This window comes from Hemitrygon akajei, chromosome 18 (assembly GCF_048418815.1).
Source record: "Hemitrygon akajei chromosome 18, sHemAka1.3, whole genome shotgun sequence".
In the NCBI taxonomy this organism is placed as follows: Eukaryota; Metazoa; Chordata; class Chondrichthyes; order Myliobatiformes; family Dasyatidae; genus Hemitrygon; species Hemitrygon akajei.
The window spans coordinates 25,110,346-25,133,625 of record NC_133141.1 but is presented as its reverse complement, the minus strand read 5'-3'; the positions used below and the strand labels follow the sequence as shown (position 1 = coordinate 25,133,625).

General features: G+C 48.0%; 1 protein-coding gene across 1 annotated transcript in view; it reads right to left on the bottom strand.

The window, feature by feature from the left end:
* Positions 1 to 23,280, bottom strand: part of gli1 (GLI family zinc finger 1) — a 298,522-nt gene that overhangs the window by 8,820 nt on the left and 266,422 nt on the right. Inside the window, exons 6-13 of the mRNA XM_073071122.1 lie at positions 21,120 to 21,221; positions 19,773 to 19,971; positions 18,787 to 18,991; positions 15,041 to 15,148; positions 10,510 to 10,650; positions 7,958 to 8,107; positions 7,709 to 7,873; positions 1,516 to 1,788 (exon numbers count right to left, since the gene is read on the bottom strand). Coding sequence (XP_072927223.1) covers positions 1,516 to 1,788; positions 7,709 to 7,873; positions 7,958 to 8,107; positions 10,510 to 10,650; positions 15,041 to 15,148; positions 18,787 to 18,991; positions 19,773 to 19,971; positions 21,120 to 21,221 — 1,343 coding nt within the window. The remainder of the gene's footprint in view (positions 1 to 1,515; positions 1,789 to 7,708; positions 7,874 to 7,957; positions 8,108 to 10,509; positions 10,651 to 15,040; positions 15,149 to 18,786; positions 18,992 to 19,772; positions 19,972 to 21,119; positions 21,222 to 23,280) is intronic.

The window sequence follows — 23,280 nt, the reverse complement described above, 5'->3', positions numbered from 1 at the left end:
ACACACACACACACACACACACACACACACACACACACACACACACACACACACACACACACACACACACACACACACACACACACACACTCTCCTCCAATCACCTTAACATTATGCCCCTCTTTCATTAGCCATTTCTGCCCTGGGAAAAAGTCTCTGGCTGTCCACTCGATCAATGCCTCTTATCATCTTGTGTATCTCTATCATGTCACCTCTCATTATCCTTCACCCTGAAGAGAAGAAGCCCCAGCTTGCTCAGCCTGTCCTCAGAAGACATGCTCTCTAATGCAGACAGCATCCTGGTAAATCTCCTCTGCACCCTCTCTAAAGCTTCCACATCCTTCCTATAACGAGGTGACCAGAACGGAACACATTATTCCAAGTGATGTCTAACCAGGGTTTTATACACCTGCAGCATTACCTCACGGCTCTTGAACTCACATCTCCCAAGGTGCATTGCATCATTAATGGTGAATCCTCAGTGTGAGAGGGATCTGCAGTACCTATGGGTTCTGAGGTGACTCAGTTTCTGATCCTTGAGCCTAGGGAACCAAAGTGGTGAAAGTGGCAGCACCATTACTTCCCATCTCTAGTGGCTTGTGAGCTGTTTGTGGGAATTTGTATGTTCTCCATGTGAATCTGTGAGTCTCCACCAGTTGTACCAGTTTCCTCCCACATCCTAAAGACGTGCAGGTTAGTGGGTTAATTGACTGCTGTAAATTGCCCCAGCATGTAGGCGAGTGGTAGAATATGGGAATGTGGGGAGAATAAATTAGGATTAGCGGTGGATGGTCGGTACGGACTCAATGCACCAAAGGGCCTGTTTCTGTGTTGTATGAAGCCAAGCTTACCACAAGCCTCCCTGTAGAAGGTTCAGATACTTCATCCTGTGAATATAATAGATACTTTAATGCTCTGGCAAAAGTCATGAGTGATTATCACATAGTTAAATAACTAAAGAGACTTTGTCATCTCTCAGAATGAGTCAATGCTGTCGGGGGGGGGGAGGTTTCTCCCAGCATGCCATGTATTCTCCGCATTTTCTTATGAGATCAAATGAGGCTATTTGACTCAAGTGATGCACAGACATTTGGAGTAATGCCATTCCCTGGGGCCTCTTCCCATCAACACCACTCACCTGCGCACTAGAGACAACTCACAGCAGCCAGTTAACCCACTGACCTGCACACCTTTGCGACGTGGGAAGAAACTGGAACACCTGGGGTGGGGGGGGAAGTCCATGTGGTCACAGGAAGAACGTTCAAACTCCACACAGCCAGCACCTGAGGTCAGGATTGAAGCCCCTTTTCCCGTACACAGGAAGCACCTCTATCCACAATCTTTTAAAAGGTTAAAAGGGCACTTTTTAGCAAACAGGAGCATTGTTCTGTGTACACCACACTCCTTCCCATCCCCTACGTGTCTGTGGTTTAGTTTCAAACATTAATAGAAGACCAGGAGAACTCATCCCTGACTTACATACAGGGTTTTGTCCTGCATGGGCCCTTTACTTACCCTGGTAGTGTCCGGCACCATTAATTTTCCCTGCATGAAATCTTCCATCTTCCTGGTGGCAGTACTGCACTTCTCCTCATGCTGAATTTCTCCGTTCTGTCCCAGCATGGGCCTTATTCCATCTTGTGTTGTGGAAGTCCTCACATTAACTTCACCACGTTGCCTTTTGGTCACATGTGCCTCGGGGCCATGCACAGTCTTAACATGTTTCCTTAATGAGCTGGGGTCTGTGTATCGCTTGGTGCAGCACGGGATCTTGCAAACATATGGTTTCTGTTGAATGCATGAACAATGTGCTTAAAAGTAGGTTGGTGGTTGGGCAGGGACTAATAGGCAGGGTACAGAGTAAGATGGTGCTTTCCCTCACATTATACTCCATCTGCCCACCTCTTGACCCCCTCACTGAAACCACGTACATCCTTGTCTGGTACTGTCCCATCTCCATAACCTCCTAATATACATCGTCATGTCCCTTTCACTTTATTTGTCTGTCTGCACTGCCCTTTCTCTGTAACTGGAACATATTCTGCATCTTCGCTTTTCTCTTGTACTACCTCAATGTATGGATGCTTTGAAATGATCTGTATGTATAGCCTACAGAACAAAGGATCCCAATGAAGGGTCTTGGCCCGAAACGTCAACTGTTTATTCTTTCCCGTAGATGCAGCCCGACCTGTGAGTTCCTCTAGCATTTTGTGTGTGTGTTGCTCTAGATTTCCAGCATCTGCAGATTTTCTCTTGTGTTTTTTCACTGTACCATGGTACATGTGACAATAATAAACCAATTTAATCAAATTTTAACAAATTAAATCACACATCCTAACCTGTTTACGCAGTGCTTCACAATACATTTGGACATTACAAAGTGCTTTACAACTGTTCACTCATCATCCCAATACTGACTTGTACTGGTTCCTAGTTTACCATACTGACCTGTGCTAGCTCCTAGTAAGTTCTACTGACTCAGCTGGCTCCTAGTTTAGAAGTGCCGCAAGATTTCGTTCTCATACTTATCTGATTTTGACCTCTTGAACCAATCCAATCTGAATCGCTACCCCATTGGCGGCTGTACCTTCAGACCAAGGCCCTACACTTCGGAATTCCTTCTCTAAACCTCTCCCCCTCTCCTTCCTTTTGTAATCTTCCTAAAGCCTATCTTTTTGTCTTGCGCTTATATGATTCATGCCAAATTTTGTTTGCTGCATTGAACATGCTATAGAAATCAAATTGATGTCATTGTGGCGACCCACTTCCTAGCGCACTCGAACTGGCTCACAAATAGCCAGCGCGCCGGCACAAAGGCCAGGTTCGCAACAAAGGGAAAAAGCCTGCGGGGGTTTGTGAGTACGTGTCCCTTACAGCATACGCGCCCAGGGAGGGCGGGATGAGGGAGCAAGGCTGTGAAGTTCAAATAAAATCATCTTTAATTGCAGTTTACCGACTCCGTGAAGTTATTTTAGCGCTGCGTGTAGCACACCGCTACAATTGGTGACCCCGACGGTCCAAATGATTTTTGGACCGGAGATGACCGATGCCGCATCTGTTCATGTGGTTTCGTTGAAACTGCCAAGCTTCTGGATGCTGCGACCTCACCTATGGTTCCAGCAAGCAGAAGCCCAATTCCACGTTCGGCAGCTGACCTCAGAGGACACCCGTTACTACTACGTGGTGAGCTCCCTCGACCAGGACACAGCGGCCCAGGTTGCGGAGTTCGTACAGTCTCCCCCGGCGGACGGCAAGTACACGGAATTCAAAGCCTTGCTCATAAGGACTTTCAGACTCTCACGGCGCGAGCCGGGTGCCCGTTTACTGCACCTGGATGGTTTGGGAGACAGACCTCCATCGGCTTTAATGAATGAGATGTTGTCTTTGGCAGGCGGACACACACCCTGCCTCATGTTTGAGCAGGCATTCCTGGAGCAGCTGCCCGAGGACATACGCCTGCTGCTGTCCGACGCAGATTTCAGCGACCCCCGGAAGGTGGCAGGCCGGGCGGACTTGCTGTGGAACGCCAAGAAGGAGAGTGGGGCGTCCATCGCACAGATCACCAGGCCACGCTCCCAGCAGCAGACCAGACCAGGCCCGGCCACAGAGCCTGCTAACCCCAGAGGCAGGGGTGGGGAGCCCAACGAACACTGGTGTTTCTACCACCAGAGGTGGGGCGCAGAAGCCCGCCGTTGTCGCCCGCCCTGCCAGTTCCCGGGAAACGCCAGGGCCAGCCGCCGCTGATGGCTACGGCAGCTGGCCGTCGGGATAGCCTCCTGTATGTGTGGGACAGGAGGTCAGGACGCCGTTTTTTGGTCGACACCGGTGCCGAGATCAGCGTCTTACCTCCAACGAGTTACGACACCCGCAACAGGGCACCGGGTCCCCCCCTGAGGGCCGTGAACGGCAGCACAGTATGGACCTATGGCACCCGTCAGGTGCGGCTACAGTTCGGCTCAAGCCAGTTCACGTGGGACTTCACACTGGCCGCCGTAGCCCAACCGCTTCTGGGCGCGGATTTTTTGTGGGCTCACAGCCTGCTGGTTGACCTGCCGAGGCAGAGGCTGGTCCACGCCGAGACCTTTCAGACATTCTCCCTGGGAGAAGCCCAGTTGCCCCCCCACACCTCGGCTCCATCACGCTGTCCGACAACGACTTCACCAGGGTCCTGGCAGATTTCCCATCAGTTCTGGCACCGCAGTTCATGGCAGCCATGCCCCGACACGGCGTACAACACCACATCCCGACACAGGGCCCACCCCTCCACGCCCGTGCTCGGCGGCTTCCCCCGGACAAGCTCCAACTGGTGAAGGAGGAATTCAAGCGGATGGAGGAATTGGGGATCATCCGGCGGTCTGACAGCCCATGGGCCTCCCCCCTGCACATGGTGCCCAAAGCGACAGGGGGCTGGAGACCGTGCGGCGACTGCCGCAGGCTGAACGAGGCTACCACACCGGACCGCTACCCTGTGCCGCACATTCAGGACTTTGCAGCAAACCTGCACGGCGCACGGATCTTCTCCAAGGTAGACCTCGTCCGAGGATACCATCAAATCCCGATGCATCCGGACGATGTCCCCAAAATGGCTCTCATCACCCTGTTCGGCCTTTTCGAGTTCCTCCGCATGCCATTCGGCCTGAAGAATGCCACACAGATGTTCCAGCGGTTAATGGATGCGGTGGGACGCGACCTGGACTTCGCACTCATCTATTTGGACGACATCCTCATAGCCAGCAGCAGTCGTCAGGAGCATCTGTCCCACCTCCGTCAACTCTACGCCCGACTGAGTGAATACGGTCTAACAATCAACCTGGCCAAATGCCAGTTCGGGCTCGACACCATTGACTTCCTGGGCCACAGGATTACTAAAGACGGGGCAACCCCTCTGCCCGCTAAGGTAGATGCGGTCCGTCATTTCCCCCAACCCACCACGATCAAAGGCCTTCAGGAGTTCGTAGGTATGGTCAATTTCTACCACCGCTTCCTCCCTTCAGCTGCCCGGATCATGCGCCCCCTGTTCGCCTTGCTGTCCGGTCCGGGCAAGGACATTACCTGGGACGAGGAGTCCGCCGCCGCTTTCATTCAAACAAAGGATGCCTTGGCGAATGCCGCGATGCTAGTGCACCCCAGAATGGACGTCCCTACCGCCCTCACAGTGGACGCATCTAACACAGCAGTCAGTGGGGTACTGGAGCAGCTCATCGAGGGGCGCTGGCAACCTCTGGCATTTTTCAGCAAACACCTGCGGCCACCCGAGCTCAAATACAGTGCTTTCGACCGGGAACTGTTGGCGCTATACCTGGCAATCCGGCATTTCAGGTACTTCTTAGAAGGTAGGCCCTTCACCGCGTTCACGGACCACAAGCCGCTTACCTTTACGTTCACGAAGGTGTCTGATCCCTGGTCATCCCGCCAGCAGTGACATCTGTCCTACATCTCCGAATACACGACGGATGTCCGGCACGTCTCGGGTAAGGACAATGTCGTGGCGGACGCGCTCTCTCGTCCTAACATTCATGCCCTTTCCCAAGGGGTAGACTTTGAGGCGCTGGCAGAGGCGCAGCAGGCAGACAAGGAGATCCCTCGTTACAGAACCGCAGTCTCCGGTTTGCAGCTCCAGGACCTCCCTGTAGGCCCAGGTGAGAGGACCCTACTCTGTGACGTCGCCACCGGCCAGCCCCATCCCGTCGTCCCGGCAAACTGTTTTCGACTCCATTCATAACTTAGCGCATCCCTCCATCAGGACAACTGTCCGGATGGTAGCCAACCGGTTCGTTTGGCACGGACTCCGCAAGCAGGTCAGTGAATGGGCCAGAACGTGCACGCACTGCCAAACAGCCAAGGTGCAGCGGCACACCAAAGCTCTGCCGCAGCAGTTCCACCGCACCCACCGGCGTTTCGACCACATTCATGTGGATATCGTGGGCCCCCTGCCAGTGTAGCGCGGGGCGCGGCACCTCCTCACTATCGTGGACCGGTTCACAAGATGGCCAGAGGCAGTCCCACTCACCGACACCACCTCTGAATCTTGCGCCCGGGCGCTGATCACCACCTGGGTGTCCCGCTTTGGTGTACCGGCCCACATTACCTCCGACAGAGGCGCCCAGTTCACCTCCATCCTGTGGTCAGCTATGGCCAGCCTTTTGGGGACACAGCTGCACCACACAACTGCCTACCACCCACAGTCGAATGGACTAGTGGAGCGTTTCCACCGTCACCTAAAGTCGGCTCTCATGGCCCACCTGCGAGGAGCTAACTGGGCGGACGAGCTTCCCTGGGTCCTACTCGGCATCCGCACGGTGCCCAAAGACGATCTGCACGCCTCGTCGGCCGAGTTGGTGTACGGCGCACCCCTGGTCGTCCCCGGGGAGTTCATACCAGCCCCAAGGGGGCGAGAGGAAGAACACGCAGCAGTCCTGGGCAGACTACGCGAGAGGCTCGGTGACCTGGCCCCCATACCCACTTCTCAGCATGGGCAGAACCTGACCTGCATACCCAAAGACCTGCAGAACTGTAAGTTTGTGTTTGTACGACGGGGCGGGCATCGGCCGCCGCTGCAACGGCCCTACGAGGGGCCGTTTATGGTGCTCAGGAACAACGGGTCCACGTTCGTGCTGGACATTGGGGAGAAAGAGGAGGTTTTCACGGTGGACCGACTCAAACCGGCCCATGTGGACTTGGTGCAACCGGTCGAGTTCCCGGCACCGCGGCGCAGAGGCCGAGCTCCCAAACAGGGTCCGGCCCAGACTGTGGACATTGGGGGGGTGTATCGCCGGTTCTGGGTTCTGGGGGGGGGGGGGTGTTATGTGGCGACCCACTTCCTAGCGCACTCGAACCGGCTCACAAATAGCCAGCACGCTGGCACAAAGGCCAGGTCCGCAACAAAGGGAAAAAGCCTGCGGGGGTTTGTGAGTACGTGCCCCTTACAGCATTCACGCCCGGGAAGGGCAGGATGAGGGAGGCTTTAAAGCAAGGCTGTGAAGTTCGAATAAAATCATCTTTAATTGCAGTTTACCGACTCCGTGTCGTTATTTTAGCGCTGCATGTAGCACACCGCTACATCATCAACATTTCCTCCAACACCTTAAGGCTGATTTCTTCCTCCCAGAAAGACTAAAATCTTTGCTTGTCTCACCAATCATTTACTTCTATGAAGAATCAAAGAATCATAGAACTGTTATGAAGCAGAACAAGGATATTCCTTACAGTCCCATTGCTCCCTCCTCTTTCCCTGCTTCCCTCCAAATTATTTACCCTTATAGAGTCATAGAGCATGACAGCACATAAACAGGCCCTTTGGCCCATCCAGTCTGTGCCAAACTATTACTCTGCCTAGCCCCATTGACCTGCCCCGGACCATAGCTCTCCATACTCCTCCCATCCATGTACCTATCCAAATTTCCCTTAAATGATGAAATTGAACCCACATCCACCTATCCAATTCCCTTCTGAAGGCTCTGTTTCCATCCCTTCTGCAGGCCTTAGGCTCCAGATCATCTCTGCTTTCGATATCAGAGGGCTTGTTCTCGCTCATCCTGCACATGGTCTTTTTGCCCATTACTGTGAACCTGTGCTCATGGTCCATTGCTTTGATTCATAGTGGACGGCCTTTACCACCCATTCATGGTAGCCACTTCCCTCCCGTTTACCTTCTGTAGTGTCAGGTCCATAGTTCCCTGAAAGTGGGAATATAGATCAAGGGCTTTACCTCATTGGAATGAGTCCTGTTTTGGTGCTTGGCTCGATCAGACGCATTTGAGAATGCCTTATTGCAGCCCTCATGCTCACAGACGTAGGGTTTTTCTCCAGTGTGGGACCGCAAGTGGGTTTTCAGGTTCTCTAGCCTGGAGTAGGCCTTATTGCAACCTTCAAACTAGATACACAAACACATATTAAGTGTACGTTTAATGTAAATGCTGGCTTGGAATTGTAATGAAACTCAGGAAAAGGAACTTACTGTACATTTATGAGGCTTCTCTCCTGTGTGCCGCCTCATGTGAACCACCAGCATGTACTGGGCCTTAAATGGCCTCTGCTCTCTTGAACACTCTTGCCAATGGCAAACAAACTCCTTCTTCTCTCCATGAATGTGCTCATTGTTAATGTGCTGCAAATTATGGAAAGGAGGTCAATGATACCTGGTTACTGAGCTAATGCAGCTTTTGCTTCTAAGAGCTGAATAATGTTTTCCAAATTATTTCATAGGTCACACACAGAGATGCTTGAGGTATTCAGCATTTCATGTGATATACAGTAGTTCACAAAGTTGATACCAGCATTTATTGCCCATCCCTATTTTCCCCTTGAGAAGGTCAGTGTAAGCTGCCTCCTTCCCCACTGTAGCCCTTCTAGTGCGGGTGTTCCTACACCGTTGTTGGGGAGGGAGTTCCAGGATTTAGACCTAGTGATGATGAGGGACAGGAATAAGTTTCCAAATCAGGTTGGCGTGTGACTTGAAATGGTTGTTAAATTAGATACCTGACTGAAACAGATAGTTATCCTGAACAATTCAAGCACATTATGTGACTCGCTTGTCCTCTCATCCCTCCTCACTGATTTCCCTCCTGGCACTTATCCCCTGCTCCTATTCATCCACCCTCGCCATCATTCAGGGCTTCAAACAGTCCTTCCAGGTGAGGAAATTTTTCATATGTGAGTCTGTCAGGGTATCCAATGCACCCGGTGTGGCTTCCTATGCTTCGGTGAGACATGGCATAGATTGGGGGACCACTTCGTTGAGCACCTTTGCTCCATCTGCCACAAAAAGTGGGATTTCCCTGTGGTCAACTATTTTAATTATACTTCCCATTCCAACATGTCGGTCCATGGCCTCTTTTACTGCCACGATGGGGCCACTCTCAGGTTGGAGGAGCAACATTTTATATTCTTCCTGGGTAGCTTTCAACTTTTCGGCATGAATATCGATTTGTCTAATGTTCAGTAACTTCTAACCCCACCTTCTCTCTTTTCCCATTCTTCCCTCTTGCTCCTTCTCTTTCTTTTACCTCCCTCTGGTTCCCTTCCTCTTTCCATTTCTCCCATGATCCTCTCTCCTCTCCTATCAGATTCCTCCTTCTTCAGTCCTTTACACCTTCCACCTATCACCTCCCAGCTTCTCACTTCATCCTCCCCTCCACCCTTCCCTTTCATCTGGTCTCACCAATCACCAGCTTGTACACCTTCTGCTAACCCCACCTTCTTATTGTGGCTTCTGCCCCCTTCCTTTCCAGTCTTGGCCCAAAAAGTCGACTCTTTATTCCTCTCATAGATGCTGCCTGACCAGCTGAATTCCTCCAGCGATTTGTGTGTGTTGCTTTTCATTTTCCCATTCCCCTCTGAGCCATTGACAGTCTCTCCCCACTTCCCCCAAACTCCCCTATCTTCTCCCTAAGATACAATTTCTGAACGCCTTTGATAGCTCGTCCAAGTGGCCACTATAGATTTGTAAGCTTTTGTAGTGTCAATGCCCCATGTGGCCCGGGGGGAAAAAATCAAACCTAAGGCTGTAACCAGTGAATTCAGCTCCGTCCAGAGTGCCAGTGCAAATATTAACTGAAATCTGAGACATCCACTTCAGTTTCACATCACACACAGCATCACTACCACTGCAGAGTAATGAGCCAGGAACTGTTGGACTAACTAGGATTTCATTGCAACTGGTTACACTGTATTTTTGCTTCTTGTCTGAAGAGCAAAAAAATTTGCAGATGCTGGAAATCTGATATAAAAACAGAAGATACTAGAAATACTCAGCAGGTCAGGCAGTATCTGTGGAGAGAGAAACAAAGCTAAGGTTCCTTGTTGTAGATCCTTTATCAGAACTAGGAAGGAGACAAAATAAACTGGTTAAGTTGCAGGGAGGGTAGAGAGTAAAACAGTTTAATAATTCAGGTCAATGCGAGGAAACCAGAGCACCTGGATGAAACCCACAGGGTCTTTACCACATGGACTGCAGCCTTTCAAGATAAGGATAAGTCACTGAAGGCAACTAGAGTTGGACATTGAAAGCTGCTAACATTATATCCTTTACAAAGACATTGAACAGAAGCCAGGGTACTAGTCTGAAGTTCTGATGTGACAGTCTTCAAGGAAAAGACTTTGATGTCATCTCCAAACCCTGTGATATGAATTCTCAAGAGCCTTTGGAAAGCAGGCTGATTGAGGCTAAAGTTAAAGTGACTGGTCAGGTCTTGAGTCACCAACTCCAATTGTCAGAGGATGAGAGTGCTTTCTCCCATCGCTGGTGTTGGTCCTGCCCATCATCAGGCACAACACATTCCCAGTCCAAATCTATCTTCTCACAGCTGAACTGGTTGATGCATGACGTTGCTATATTTTTTATAACACATAAAAGATTTTCAAAGAAACTTAAAAGGGGTTATTTTTATGTTCCTGTGCTCCTTTAAAATGCTGGAAGCTTTTCGGGCAACCCAAAGGTTGGCAACATTGTTACATGTCTCATACAGAAGTTCAAAGCAAATGAAGCAAAGGCTTTACACGGTTACTCACATGCACGAGCTGATCTTGAGTATCAAACTCATTACTGCATCCTTCCCAGTGACAGTTAGTCTCATAGACGCTTTCTGGCTCCTGCTTGCCGTCATCCTTATCTCCATCTTCCCTTCCATCCATCGTTCCCAACAAGTGATCCTGTTAGAAGTGAGAATATCACACAGGAGCATCTTCCTCTGGGCTCTTTCCTACTTCTCTTTGTAGTCCACACCCAAGTGCTTCTCTGCCATTTCTTTCTCACTATCCTTTCCTGTTCCTCTTTCCCAATCTTCTTGTTCTCACTCCTCTCTCCTCATCATCCACTCACTTCATTCCTCCCTCTGTCCTTCTTTCTCCATCACCCTCTTTCAAACTTCTTTGTCCTCATCTCCCTCCCCTTTTCCTCTTTGTATCCCTTCTCTTCTCATTTTCTGTTCCCTCTTTACCTCTCCTGCTCCCGCTCTCTCTCTTCCCTCCCCTCTATCTTTCTGTTGCTGCCTCTTTCTTCTTTGCTCCCCCTCCCACTTCTCTTGCTCCCCTTTCCTCTGCGTCTCCTTTTCCTCTCACCCTCCGTTCTCATTTCCATTGCTTTCCTCTCCTCCCTCTCACTGTTCCTCATTTTGCTCTTTCATTCTCCCCTATCTCCCTCCCTACCTCTCCCTATTTCTCTCATCCCTCCTCAATTTTATCTATTTCTCTTCTCCCCCTCTCTTTCCACCCTGTCCCCTTTCCCTCTTTTTCCACTCTCTCTTCCCACTTCTCAGAATCATATAGAAACACAACAGGCGAACAGACCCCTCAGCCCATCGTGCTGACCTTCAGTCGCTCGCTTATAACAGTCCCATTTTAATCTCCCATCATTTCCCCTCCACCCTAATTCTATCTCTTGCCTGTGCCCTGGGGACAATTTACAGTGGTCACTTAACCTACCAATATGTCTTTGTGATGTGGAAGGAAACCAGAGCATCCATGAGGAATTGGTAATTGGTGCCAAAATTCAGTGTAAAGCTTTTGATTTATGTTCCATCCAGACAGATCATGCCATATATGAGGATATTGAGGTAATAAAAAGGAAATCAATGCAGAATATAGTTACAGAGAAAGGGCAAGGGTTATGACAAGGTAGACTGGGAGATAAAAGATTCAGCTTTAGCGTATGGGAGGGCAATTCAAGTGTCTCGTAACAGAAGCTGTCCCGAGACTGGTGGGAGGGGTCTTCGATCAATTGTTGCAGGTGGCAGGAAGTGTAGATGGAGTCAATGGAGGGGAGGCTGGTTTCTGTGACAACTCTCTGCAAACCCTTATGGTCTTGGGCAGAGCAGTTGCTACAGCAAGCCGTGATAGATCTGGATATAGTGTTTACTACAGTGCATCTGTATAAATTAGTGAGGGTCATTGGGGGCCTTCTAAGGAAGTCGAGGCATTGGTGTATGTTCTTGGCCATGGTATCCACATGGTTGGACCAGCACAAACTAGTGTTGATATTTGCTCCTCGGAACTTAAGCTCTCAATGTTCTCTGGGTCTTTCAAATGACTTTTGATAAACTGTACAAAATTAAAGCTTGTGGGATTGGGTGCAAATTAACTGGGGATGGATCGTGAACTAGCTGCTTGACAGGAAGCAGAGGGTAGAAAAGGTCTTTCTTGAGATGGCAAGCAGTAACTCTGGGTGGGTTGGTGCCTGGGCCACAGCTAATTGCGATATAGAGCAATGATTTGGATTATGAAACCAAATGCATTATGTCTATGTTTGCCATGATATGAAACCCACTGTGTTTGTGAGTTATGAAGAGGATGCAAAGAGGCTTCAGACTGGTTGAGCAAATGGGCAGATGCTGTATAATATGGATAAATGTGAAGTTACCCACCTCAGTCAGGAAAATATAAAGGTGGGGTGATAGTTAAATGGTGAGGGATGATGTACAAAGGAACCTTGTACACCAGTCACCGAAAGCAAGCAGGCAGGTGCAAAGCTGTTAAAGAAGATGAAAAACGTGTCAGCCTTTACAGCAAGAGTTTATTTTACTACAAAGGTAAAGATGTATTGCTTCCATTATAGAGGGCCTTGGTGAGACCACATCTTAAGTGTTGAGTACAGTTTTGGTCTCCTTATCTAGGAAAGGATATACTGGCCACTGAGGGAGTGCAATAACAGCTCACTGGGCTGAACCCCAGGGACTATCACATGAGGAGAGATTGGGTCGACTAGGCCTGTGTTCACTAGAGTTCAGAAGAATGGGAGGAGAATCTAAGATTCTGCCAGCCCTCTGGGTTATCCTACTGAATGCAAAAGCAAACTAGTGACAAGATTGACTGACTTTGTTGAACCTGAGAGCTGGACTTTTGCAAACCTGAGATTTAGACTGTAAGATGTAGGAGCAGAATTAGACCATTCGGCCCATCGAGTCTGCTCCACCATTCGATCTTTGCTGATTTATTACCCCTCTCAATTCTATTCTCCTGCCTTCTCCACGTAACCTTTGACACCCTTACTAATCAAGAACGTATCAACCTCTGCTTTAAATATACCCAATGATTTGTCCTCCACAGCATCTGTGGCATTGAAATCCACAGATTCACCACCCTCTGGCTAAAGAAATTCCTCTTCATCTCTGATCTAAAAGGATGTCCTTATATTCTGAGGCTGTGTTCGCTGGTCTAGGACTCCCCCACTACAGGAAACATCATCTCTATGTCCACTCTATCTAGGCCTTTTAATATTCGATAGGTTTCAATGAGATCTCCCCTCATTCTTCCAATCTCCGCGAGTACAGGCCCAGAGTCATCAAGTGCTCCTCGTATGTTAACACTTTCATTCTTGTGAACCTCCTCTGGACCATCTTCAATGCCAGCACATCCTTTCTTGAATAAGGGACCCAAAAATGCTCATAATCCTCCAATACTTCAAATGCAGTCTCAAGTGCAGATTGTATCAGTAAATTATTTTAAACCTCAAATTTAAACTGATGCCTGGAAGTGATGTGTAGGTATAGCACTGATGAGTGACAGAAACGATGTAAGGTCATTATTATAGTTATACTTGGGTATGACTCTGGGCATTCCTTGACTCTACCGATAGAACTCTACTAGAATGGCAGAGGAGCACAGTGTTAGCTCCGCTGCCTCACAGCTCCTGGAACCCAGGTTACTTTTGACCTCTGGTGCTGTCTGCGTGGAGTTTGCACATGTGGCTTGAGAGGTTAATTATCCACTGTATATTGTCCTAGTCCTGATGAAAGTTCCTGGCCCGAACTGTTGACCACTTATTCCTCTCCATTGATGCTGCCTGACCTACTGAATTCCTCCAGCATTTTGTGCGCTACACTCTGGATTTCCAGCATCTGCAGAATCTCTTGTGTTTATGACATTGCCCAGTATTGGTTTCATGGAGGGAAGAGTCAGGTGCAGTGGTGAGGAATTATTGAGCAGATGGGGTACGGCGAAATAGAGGCAATAGATAGAGGGACCAGATGGGCCAAATGATCTCCACTCCCGATTGAGTAGCCCACGACCTTTGGTGCATCCTGGAGCTAGATGGAGTATAAAACTGCAGAACTGGATGTCATCGGGTGCGCCTGGTTCCTTAGAACACAGAACACAGAACAGCACAGTGCAGGAACAGGCTCTTTGGTAGCAACAATGATGCAATGTAAACTAAACTCATTACCTTCCCTTCCCTGTCAGTTTATACATCTGTTTAAATACCTCTTAAATGTTGCTACTGTATGCTTGTACCACCCCCCGGCACCTACCACACCATGTCAACTGAAAGCCTGCCCGCTCATCTCCTTATACCTATACCCTCAAGTATTTAACATCTCCACCCTGGTAAAATGACTGTCTACTCTATCTCATCATCATTACATGTTGTGGGCGATCATGGTCCACGACTATAATTCTTCTTGGCAAACTTTTCTACCGAAGTGGTTTGCCATTGCCTTCTTCTGGGCAGTGTCCTTACAAGACGGGTAATCCCAGCCATTGTCAATACTCCTCAGAGTTTGTCTGCCTGGCGTCAGTGGTTGCAGAACCAGGACTCGTGATATGCACTACCTGCTCCCATGGCTCCATGTGACCCTGATTGGGGGCTGGGGGCTAAGCAGGTGCTACACCTTGCCCAAGGATGACACCTGCAGGCTAGCGGAGGGTAGGAGTGTCTTTTGTGAGCATCTCCACCGTACTCTATATACGCCTCTCATCATTTTATAAACTTCTATCAGGTTTCCCCTCAGTTCACGGTGCTTCAAAGGAAACAATCCAAGTTTATCCAACCTCTCCTAATAGTGAATACTTTCTAAATCCAGACAACATCCTGGTAAACCTCTTCTGCACCCTCTCTAAACCCCCCATATCCTCCCTGTAATGGGACGGCCAGACTGCACACAGCAGTGCAACCACAGCCTAACCAAAGTTTTATAAAGCCGCAACATGACTTGCCAACTTTTATTCTCAAAACTCTAAGTCTTGCACCTTCGTTGATGGCGAATATTAATCAAATTGCATCCCAACAGCCCTTCAGGAGAAAGCTAGAGGACACATAGTGCTTTACCTGCGTGCCCGTAGAGGCAGGACTGGAGACATCTCCCTCAGCCTTCTCCTCTGGACATTTCCCATTGAGTAGGTCCATCGTACTGCTGATTGATGACTCTGCTTTCATCTGTATTTGAGGATTGAGATGAGTTGTTAGAACAAAGCTTCTTTTAGCTGATTATTAACACTCCATCTGGATTGTACTTGTCACATCACAGCTTTAAGCTACTACACTAAAACATAGAACATTACCTTCCAGCCCACAATGTTGTGCCAACCTTCTAACCTCCTCTAAAATCTTTCTAAAGCTTCCCTCCTACATTTTTCTATCATCTGTGTGCCTATCTACAAATGTTTGTAAAAGTTTCTTTACTGCCACTAATGTATCTGACTCTACCACCACCCCACCATTCCACACACTCACCACTATGTAAAACTTACCTCTGGCATTCCTCCCCATATGTACCTCCAATCACCCCTCATATTAGGCTCTTAGGACAATGACAGGCAATATTAGGTAATGGGCTAAAACAGAACTATTGAATTAGTAAATATGCTCTTCAAGATGGACCATAGAGTTGGGAGAATGGAACTCTTCTCATATCGGGTAACCAGTATTGGTATTAAGCATGCACAGGTCAGATGTGACATAATCAGACCTGGTAAGGTTAATTAAAAAAACCTGTAGATGCTGGGCATCTGAAATAAAAACAGAAAATGCTGGAAAAGCTCAGCAGGCCAGGGAGTATCTAGAGAGAGAGAGAAACAGAGTTAATGTTCAAGGTCCCCTGATGAAGTGCCAACTGTTTCTCCAGATGCTGCCTGACTTGCTGAGTTATTTCCACCATTTTCTATTAGTTTTGGTGAGACTCCCTCTCCACTGCCCTAGGAACATGCCCAAGTTCAGATGGCACTAACTAATACTCACGGTCAGAGAGACAAGGGTAGTCACTGCTGGGTCTTTTGTGTATCCTGTGACCTGATTGACATTTCCTGTTTGTGCTAATTACAGAATGAAACTCAAATAGCACAGGACTTGTTAGGCAGAGGTGACTTTGGGTTTGAATTCGCAGCCCATGGGTAAGAAATTCCAGTTGCTGTAATTTCATACTTGATGAGCACAGGAATTTAACGACAGTAACAAAATTTGATCGTTCTGTTTCTGGCCTTAAAAGGAAGGTGCCATTGTTGGACTTGGGTCTGGGAAATGATGTGGGGTAACTGGGCAACATACAGAAAATAATGATCATAATATAATGTTTATACTAGCTAAATAGCCAACAGGAGAGGGGCCTATTTCAATGTGTACAGTCCTGGTAAACTCTCATCAACTTTTAAAGATGCACCATAGACAGTATCCTATTCAGATCCATCACCATTGATTTAGCAATTGTTCTGCCCAAGACTGCAAGAAATTGCAAAGAGTTGTGAACACAGCCCAGTCCATCACTCAAACCAACCTCTGTTCCAGTGTCTCTATCTACACTTTCCAATGCCCCAGTCATTTTCTCCTCTTCCTCCCACCCCTCATCAGGCAGAAGACACAAAAGCTCGAAAACTTGGACCACCACACAAGGACAGCTGTTATCAGACTTGAACAGGATGGACCTCCCATTCGCTAAAAGTTGAACTTTTGACATCAGTCTACCTCGTCCTGGCCCTTGCACGTTATTTATCTGCCTGCACTGCACTTTCTCTGTAACTATAACACTATATTCTGCTTTCTGTTTTCTTTTTATACCACCTCGATGTCTGGAATGATCTGTCAAACAAAAACTATAGTAAACCAATTCCAACCAAACTGGAATCAGAATAAGGCTGGTATAACTGTAATTGAACAATGGGAGGCCATGGAGATGTTGCAGCACCAGTCTAGATATATTCCCATGTGGGAGAAGGGCAGGGAAGTTATAAGCAGAGTACCATATAGAGGTTAAAAAAGAGCCAGGATGGTAATACAAGTGAGAACCAGGCTGATTATTGCTGCTTCAAAGGGAAAATACAAAGGAAATAGGAGAGAGCAAAGACTAGAGCAAACAAAAGGAAATCTTAAAAATATTCTCTGGGCATTTGAATGGAAATCGAGTTGTCAGAGGAGATGTGAGGCTAATCAGGGTGCAACAAAGAAATTACTTTGTTGGTATGATTCAGGGCCTAATGGAACAATTCACAAAGGACGGAGATGCTGTCAGAGTGATATGCTGCTACTAGAAAGATTTCAAATGAATAAAGCACCTGGTCCAGATAGGATGTATCAAAGATTGCTGCAACTCCCAAGGAAGGAAATTGCACAGCCCCTGTCCATAATCTCCCAATCATCCATAGATTCACGAGTAGCGTCCAAGGACTGGAGAATGGGCACATATTACATTGTTGTTCAAAAACGAGTGTAAGGATAAACCCTGTAACTACTGACCATTGTGTATATATGACTTGATGGAGTAACAGAGAAGGACAATGAGGGGGTTGTCCCTAATGTGGTATGCAGAGACTTCTAAAGACATTTGATGAGGTGCCACAGAATAAGCTTGTAATCAAAGATCAAAGGTTGTTGGACAGTGTGGAGAGAATAGCAGCAGTGACAGGAAACAGAGTTGTGGTGAAAGGTTGTGGTTCAGACTGAAGGGAAGTGACAGTGGCGTTCCCCAGGATCACTACTGGGACCAGTGTTGTTTTAATGGATATTAATGGCTTAATTCTTTAAGGTTGTCATAGCCAGGGGAGGTGGTGGGGATAAGCTCCCACAGCCTGTTAAATGCTCCTAATGGCGTGCATCTCAAATTAGCCAAGTCCAGCTCCTGGCCTTCACCCGTGGCTTAACTACTGAGCCCAGCAGAACCGTTTACACTGACAGAAGGAGGGGCAAAGGCGGGCTACTGGCACCTTAAAACCAGTCACTTCAGGCAGATGCGGCTAGTCAGCCACGGTTGGCTTCTCATCTAGAAGGAGAACTCTGATCTCAAACCTCCGCTGCACTGCACCTGTACCCTCTCATGGGGAAGGTTTTGGGAGTAAACCCCAAGGGAAAAATCTGGAACTGGAGTCCCTAAAGCAGTCCCAACTTGAGTCTAATGCTAAATGGCACCTCCTGCGGCATCGCTGGTGCCAAACTGTATCGGTCTCTGCCATTCCTTTGGGCTCATCAGCTGTGTAGGAAGGGGACGGCTGCTGCATGGGCAATGGCTTACTCTCCATATCATGCTGCCCTGGTTTGCGTATCACGTAGACACCTAGGATGCAATATTGATGATCCACCCCGACCAACAGTGGGCCTCAAATGTACCTGCCTCGGCCAATTCCTCTGGCAGCTCATTCCAAATACGGACTAACCTCTGTGTGGGTAAGTTGCCCGTCAGGTCCCTTTTTAAACCTCCACCCTCTTACCTTAAACCTGTGTCCTCTAGTTCAAGAATCACAGATCAACTTTATGCGCCATGTATATTTACATGTTTTAGGAATTTGCTGTGGTGTTTTGGTGCAACATGCAACAAAAACAACATTCAACAATTATAAACAATAAAGAATTATATAAAAAGTAAACTCAAGAAATTAAAGCACGGATATGGAATAAAAGAAGAGGAGCGTGCTGCAGGGGCAACAGCTTGCTCTCCATATCGTACCAGCTTGCGTATCAACTAAAGACAAATAAAGACAATCTAATCATTTTCAGCTGCCTCTGTAGTGCATGGCTAGGAGAACTACTATTCTCCCCATCAATTCCCCCTGCTGGCTTCTCTACTGGAACAGCTCACCCAACACATGTACCTGCAAGGCCCTGGAGGTCTTATCTGGGTGTGAAGGTGGCAGTAACGAGGCTCCACTGGGCTGGTGCTGTCGAGAGCCATCTGGCAGTGAGGGGTGACTGAGAGGCTGTGTGTTACTAAACGTAGTGGCCACCCCTTTCGGCTGAAGGAGGAACTGCTGGTACTTGGAGGTCGCTGTTGTAGAATGTGGAAATCCGCAAGTTTGGCTGTAATTATAAATCAGGCAGGTTACAACACATCCTCAGGTAACTGGGGAATAATTCCCTGCCTGGCTGGACCTTGCAACTGTTCTCTCAATGCTTTGAACGACACAGCATTTTCTTGCTAGGTTGGATAATACAAGTGGAGATGACTGAACTAGCAGGCAAAAGGGAAAGGTAGGAGAGATAATTGCATTTGGCACAGCGGCTCAGCTCGTAGAGCCACTGCCTCACAATGCCACAGGCCCATGTTCAATCCTGACCTTGGGTGCTCTCTTTGTGCAGTTTGCACATTCTCCCTATGACCACGTGGTGCTCTGGTTCCTCCTCACGTCCCAAAGATGTTCATGTTGGTAGGCTAACTGGCCCCTTAGTGTGTGGGTGAAGTGTAGCATCTGGAGGGAGTTGATTGGAGAGTGGGGTGAATAAAGTGACGGTCAACATGGACTGAAGGGCCTGTTTCTGCTCTGAATGATTCTTTGCCCGTGACAAGACTATTCTTCGAGAATGAGAATGGTTTGAGATGATATAGCTGAACTGACAAAGTAGAATTGCTCATTATAGTGAAGGGAAACATTTAGATGCTTAGGAATTCAGGCACAGTGTGAAATTCATTGTGAGAGGGAAGCTAATTGGACAAAAAAGTGCGAGGCTTGACGATACGTTTCTGGAATGAGGAGGTTTGCAAAAAGAGTTGTTGGACAAAGTGTCCTATCCTGCTTTTCCCAATTTGTACTTGGATCCAGCTGTAATGAAATATTGGTTTTCACAAGGAAACTCCCCTCACCTGATCCCTGTAATGGACAAATGTCCATAGGACCCACTCGTTGTGGAACTACAGTTGACAAAAGCAACCAGAGAGCTGGGGGATGTCCTGATCATGGACTGAAGGTCAATGCTGCTGTCAGAGTGCGGCGAGATAGACAGGGCTCGCTTCTTATTCATCTTCATGGTACTGCGAGGAGTTGAGAATCTGGAACTGAGTCCTGAAGCACAGAGGAAATATTAAGATCAACAGCAATTGAAAAGAAACTTGCACTCCTACAGGACCATTTCACCAGGAACCTTAGGCTAGTAACAAAATTGCAGGTTTCAAGGAGAGTGAAGAAGACTCTAGGGTCATTGGGGAAGAGACTGAAGATTATACTCAGCTACAATAGAAAGGGCTGGGCATTGTTGAATGGTGGCTCTCAGAGCCCATGGAAATTAGGCCCAGTGCCACAGTGCAGGAGGATCTGGGATGGGGAACTTCTTGGTCTTGACAGACAAGACATCTGCTTCATCAAATACATTTGCTCCATCCACAATGGCCATCTGGAGCTCTCAGTGGCCAGGCATTTAATTCCCCTCCCCATTCCCACACAGACCTGTCTGTCCTCAGCCTCTCCACTGCCAGGGTGAAGTTAAACACAAACTAGAGAAACAGCACCTCATTTCCCCCCAGGTGGTCTACAGCCTGATGGCAGAAACATTGAATTCTCCAACTTCAGGTAACCTGCTCCACTTCTGTCCCTTTTCTCTCTCCTCCTGATCTACGCAGTTCCTTCTACACCCATCCCAGTCCCCATCCCCTCCTCCACCCACTCCATCTGTCCATCACCCACAAACTCCTCCCACTGGGTCCCTTCCCTCACCCACTCCATCTGTCCATCACCCACACACCCCTCTGACTGGGTCCCCTCCTCCACCCACTCCATCTGTCCATCACCCACAAACTCCTCCCACTGGATCTCTTCCCTCACCCACACACCCCTCCACCCACTCCATATGTCCATCACCCACACAATCCTCCCACTGCTCACCTCCACTATTCCTATCTGCCTTTCCCACCTCCCATATTATGTTCCATGTTCCACCTTCCTTTCCTACCAGATCACACCATCTGCAGCCTTTTGTCACCTCCACATCTCAGCTCCCAGCCTCTGTCACTATCTCCACTCTCCCCTCCTCTTCCTGTCTATCTCCTCAGCTGGATTTGACACTCCTCTGCATAAGGTTACCAAAAGCCTGGCAGGACAGATAGCCTTTTATCTCCCTCCCTTCATTTCCCAAATTTCTAGGTCAATTTTAGTGCCTTTTACTCCAAACACAGGTCTTAATAATATTCAAAGAAGACATTACTGGGGGAACTCACCTTCCATTGAATGCATGTGTTCAGCAGTGGACTGCATTGTGACCTCCCCATAATGGTCAGCTGGTATGTTTGCTTGGTGACAGAAACTTTCAGTGTGGCATCCTGAAAAACAATCCAAGAAAACAGCAGTGATTCCACTTGGATCTTGGGCAATAAAGGGAGAAGTGGGTACTTGGTGAGGGCTGGTTCAGGCCTCAATAGTTAAATGATGCCTTCTATTAGTTCACTTAGTGGCCACATTATTAGGTAAATCTTAACACATGCTTGTTAATGCAAGTATCTAATCAGCCGATCATCTGGCAGCAACTCAATGCATAAAAGCATGCAGACATGGTCAAGAGGTTCAACTGTTGTTCAGACCAAACATCAGAATGGGGAAAGAAATGTGATCTAAGTGACTTTGACTGCAGAATGTTTGTTGGTGCCAGACAGGGTGGTTTGAGTATCTCAGAAGCTGCTGATCTCCTGGGATTTCCTCACACAACAATCTCTAGAGCTTACAGAGAATGGTGTGGAAAGCAAAAAAATCATCCAGTGAGCGGCAGTTCTGTGGGTGAAAACACCTTGTTATTGAGAGAGGTCAGAGGAGAATGGCCAGACTGGTTCAAGCTGACAGGAAGGTGACAGGAACTCAAATAGCCATGCTACAACAGGGGTGTGCAGAAAAGCATCTCTGAATGCACAACAAGTCGAAGCGGACGGGCCACAGCAGCGGGAGACCACAAGTGGCCAGCTCATTAGGTACAGAAAGTACTAATGAAATGGCTTCTGAATGTAAGTCCCAGTACCCACTGAATCAATTCACACACTTCAGTGAGTTGCTTGGCAGGGGCAGTGGAGGTGAAAGAACCTCGGTAAGAGTTAATGCCTTCAGGGAGAGAAGCAGAAAGGATACGAAAATACTGCTTGTTGAACCTTGCAAAGAGTTAGCAGATGAGGAAGTGTTCAGGGGCTGACTTGCAGCGCAGACAATAAGGTGCAAGGTAAGGGAGGTAGATTGTAAGGTCCATCTTATCACACTAAGGAGTCACTCGATAGTCTTATAACAGTGGGGTAGAGACTGTCCTTGAACCTGGTAGTATGTGCTTTCAGGTTTTTCTGTCTTCTTCCTGACGAGAGGTGGGAGAAGAGAGAATGTCCGGGATTAGATTATATTGGCTGCTTTACTGAGGCAGTCAGAAATGTAAACACATTTCATGGAGGGCAGGCTGCTTTCCATGACAAGCTGCTCTCTATCCACAACTCTGCAGTTTCTTGTGGTCTCAGACAGAGTACTTGCCATATCAAGCCTTGATGCATCCACATAGGATGCTTTCGATGATCTTTTGATAAAAATTGGTGAGGGCCAAAATTAGAGGTGTTGGCGAGCTTTCTTGTCCTTAATATATATGTGCTTGGACCAAGACAGGCTATCTACTCCCGGTAACTCGAAGCTCTGAACCCTCTTGAACTCAGGACTGTTGATGTAAACAGGAGAGTGTGCACTGCCCCCCCCCCCCCTGAAGTTAATGACCAGCTCTTTTGTTTGCTGACATTGACGCAAAGGTTGTTGTCCAAACACCATGTAATTAGGCTCGCTATCTCCTTCCTGTGCTCCGATTCATCATTATTTGACATCTGGCCCACTACGGTGGTGCCATCTGCTAGTTGGGAACCCCTTATGGAGGGAGTCAGAGCAGAATCTCACCACGCAGTCGTGAGTTTATAGCGAGCAGAGTCGGGATTTGTGGAGGCAAACCTGTGGAGCACAAGTATTGATAATATTTGTAGCAGAGCCATTTGCAGAGGGAGGTTGTTGACTCCCAGGTCTTTGAGTTTAGGGATGAGTTTGCTTTGAATTATAGAATTATAGTAGTCAATAAACAAGAGTGTGACATCAGTGTCTTCACTGTCCAGATACTCTAGCGATGAGCATAGGACCAGGAGACGGTGTCCCCCTAGACCTGTTTCAGTGGGTCAAGGTTGTCAGGGAGGCTGGAGTTAATACGTAACACAACCAGCCTCTTGAAGCACTTCATGATGGTAGATCTCAGAGCTGCTACGCAGTAGTCATTAAGGCACGTTACCTCATTTTTCTTAGGTACCGGGATAATAGCAGTCTTCTTAAAGCATGTGCAAAGCACAGATTAGATCAGGGAGAGGTTAAAATGTCTGCAAATAC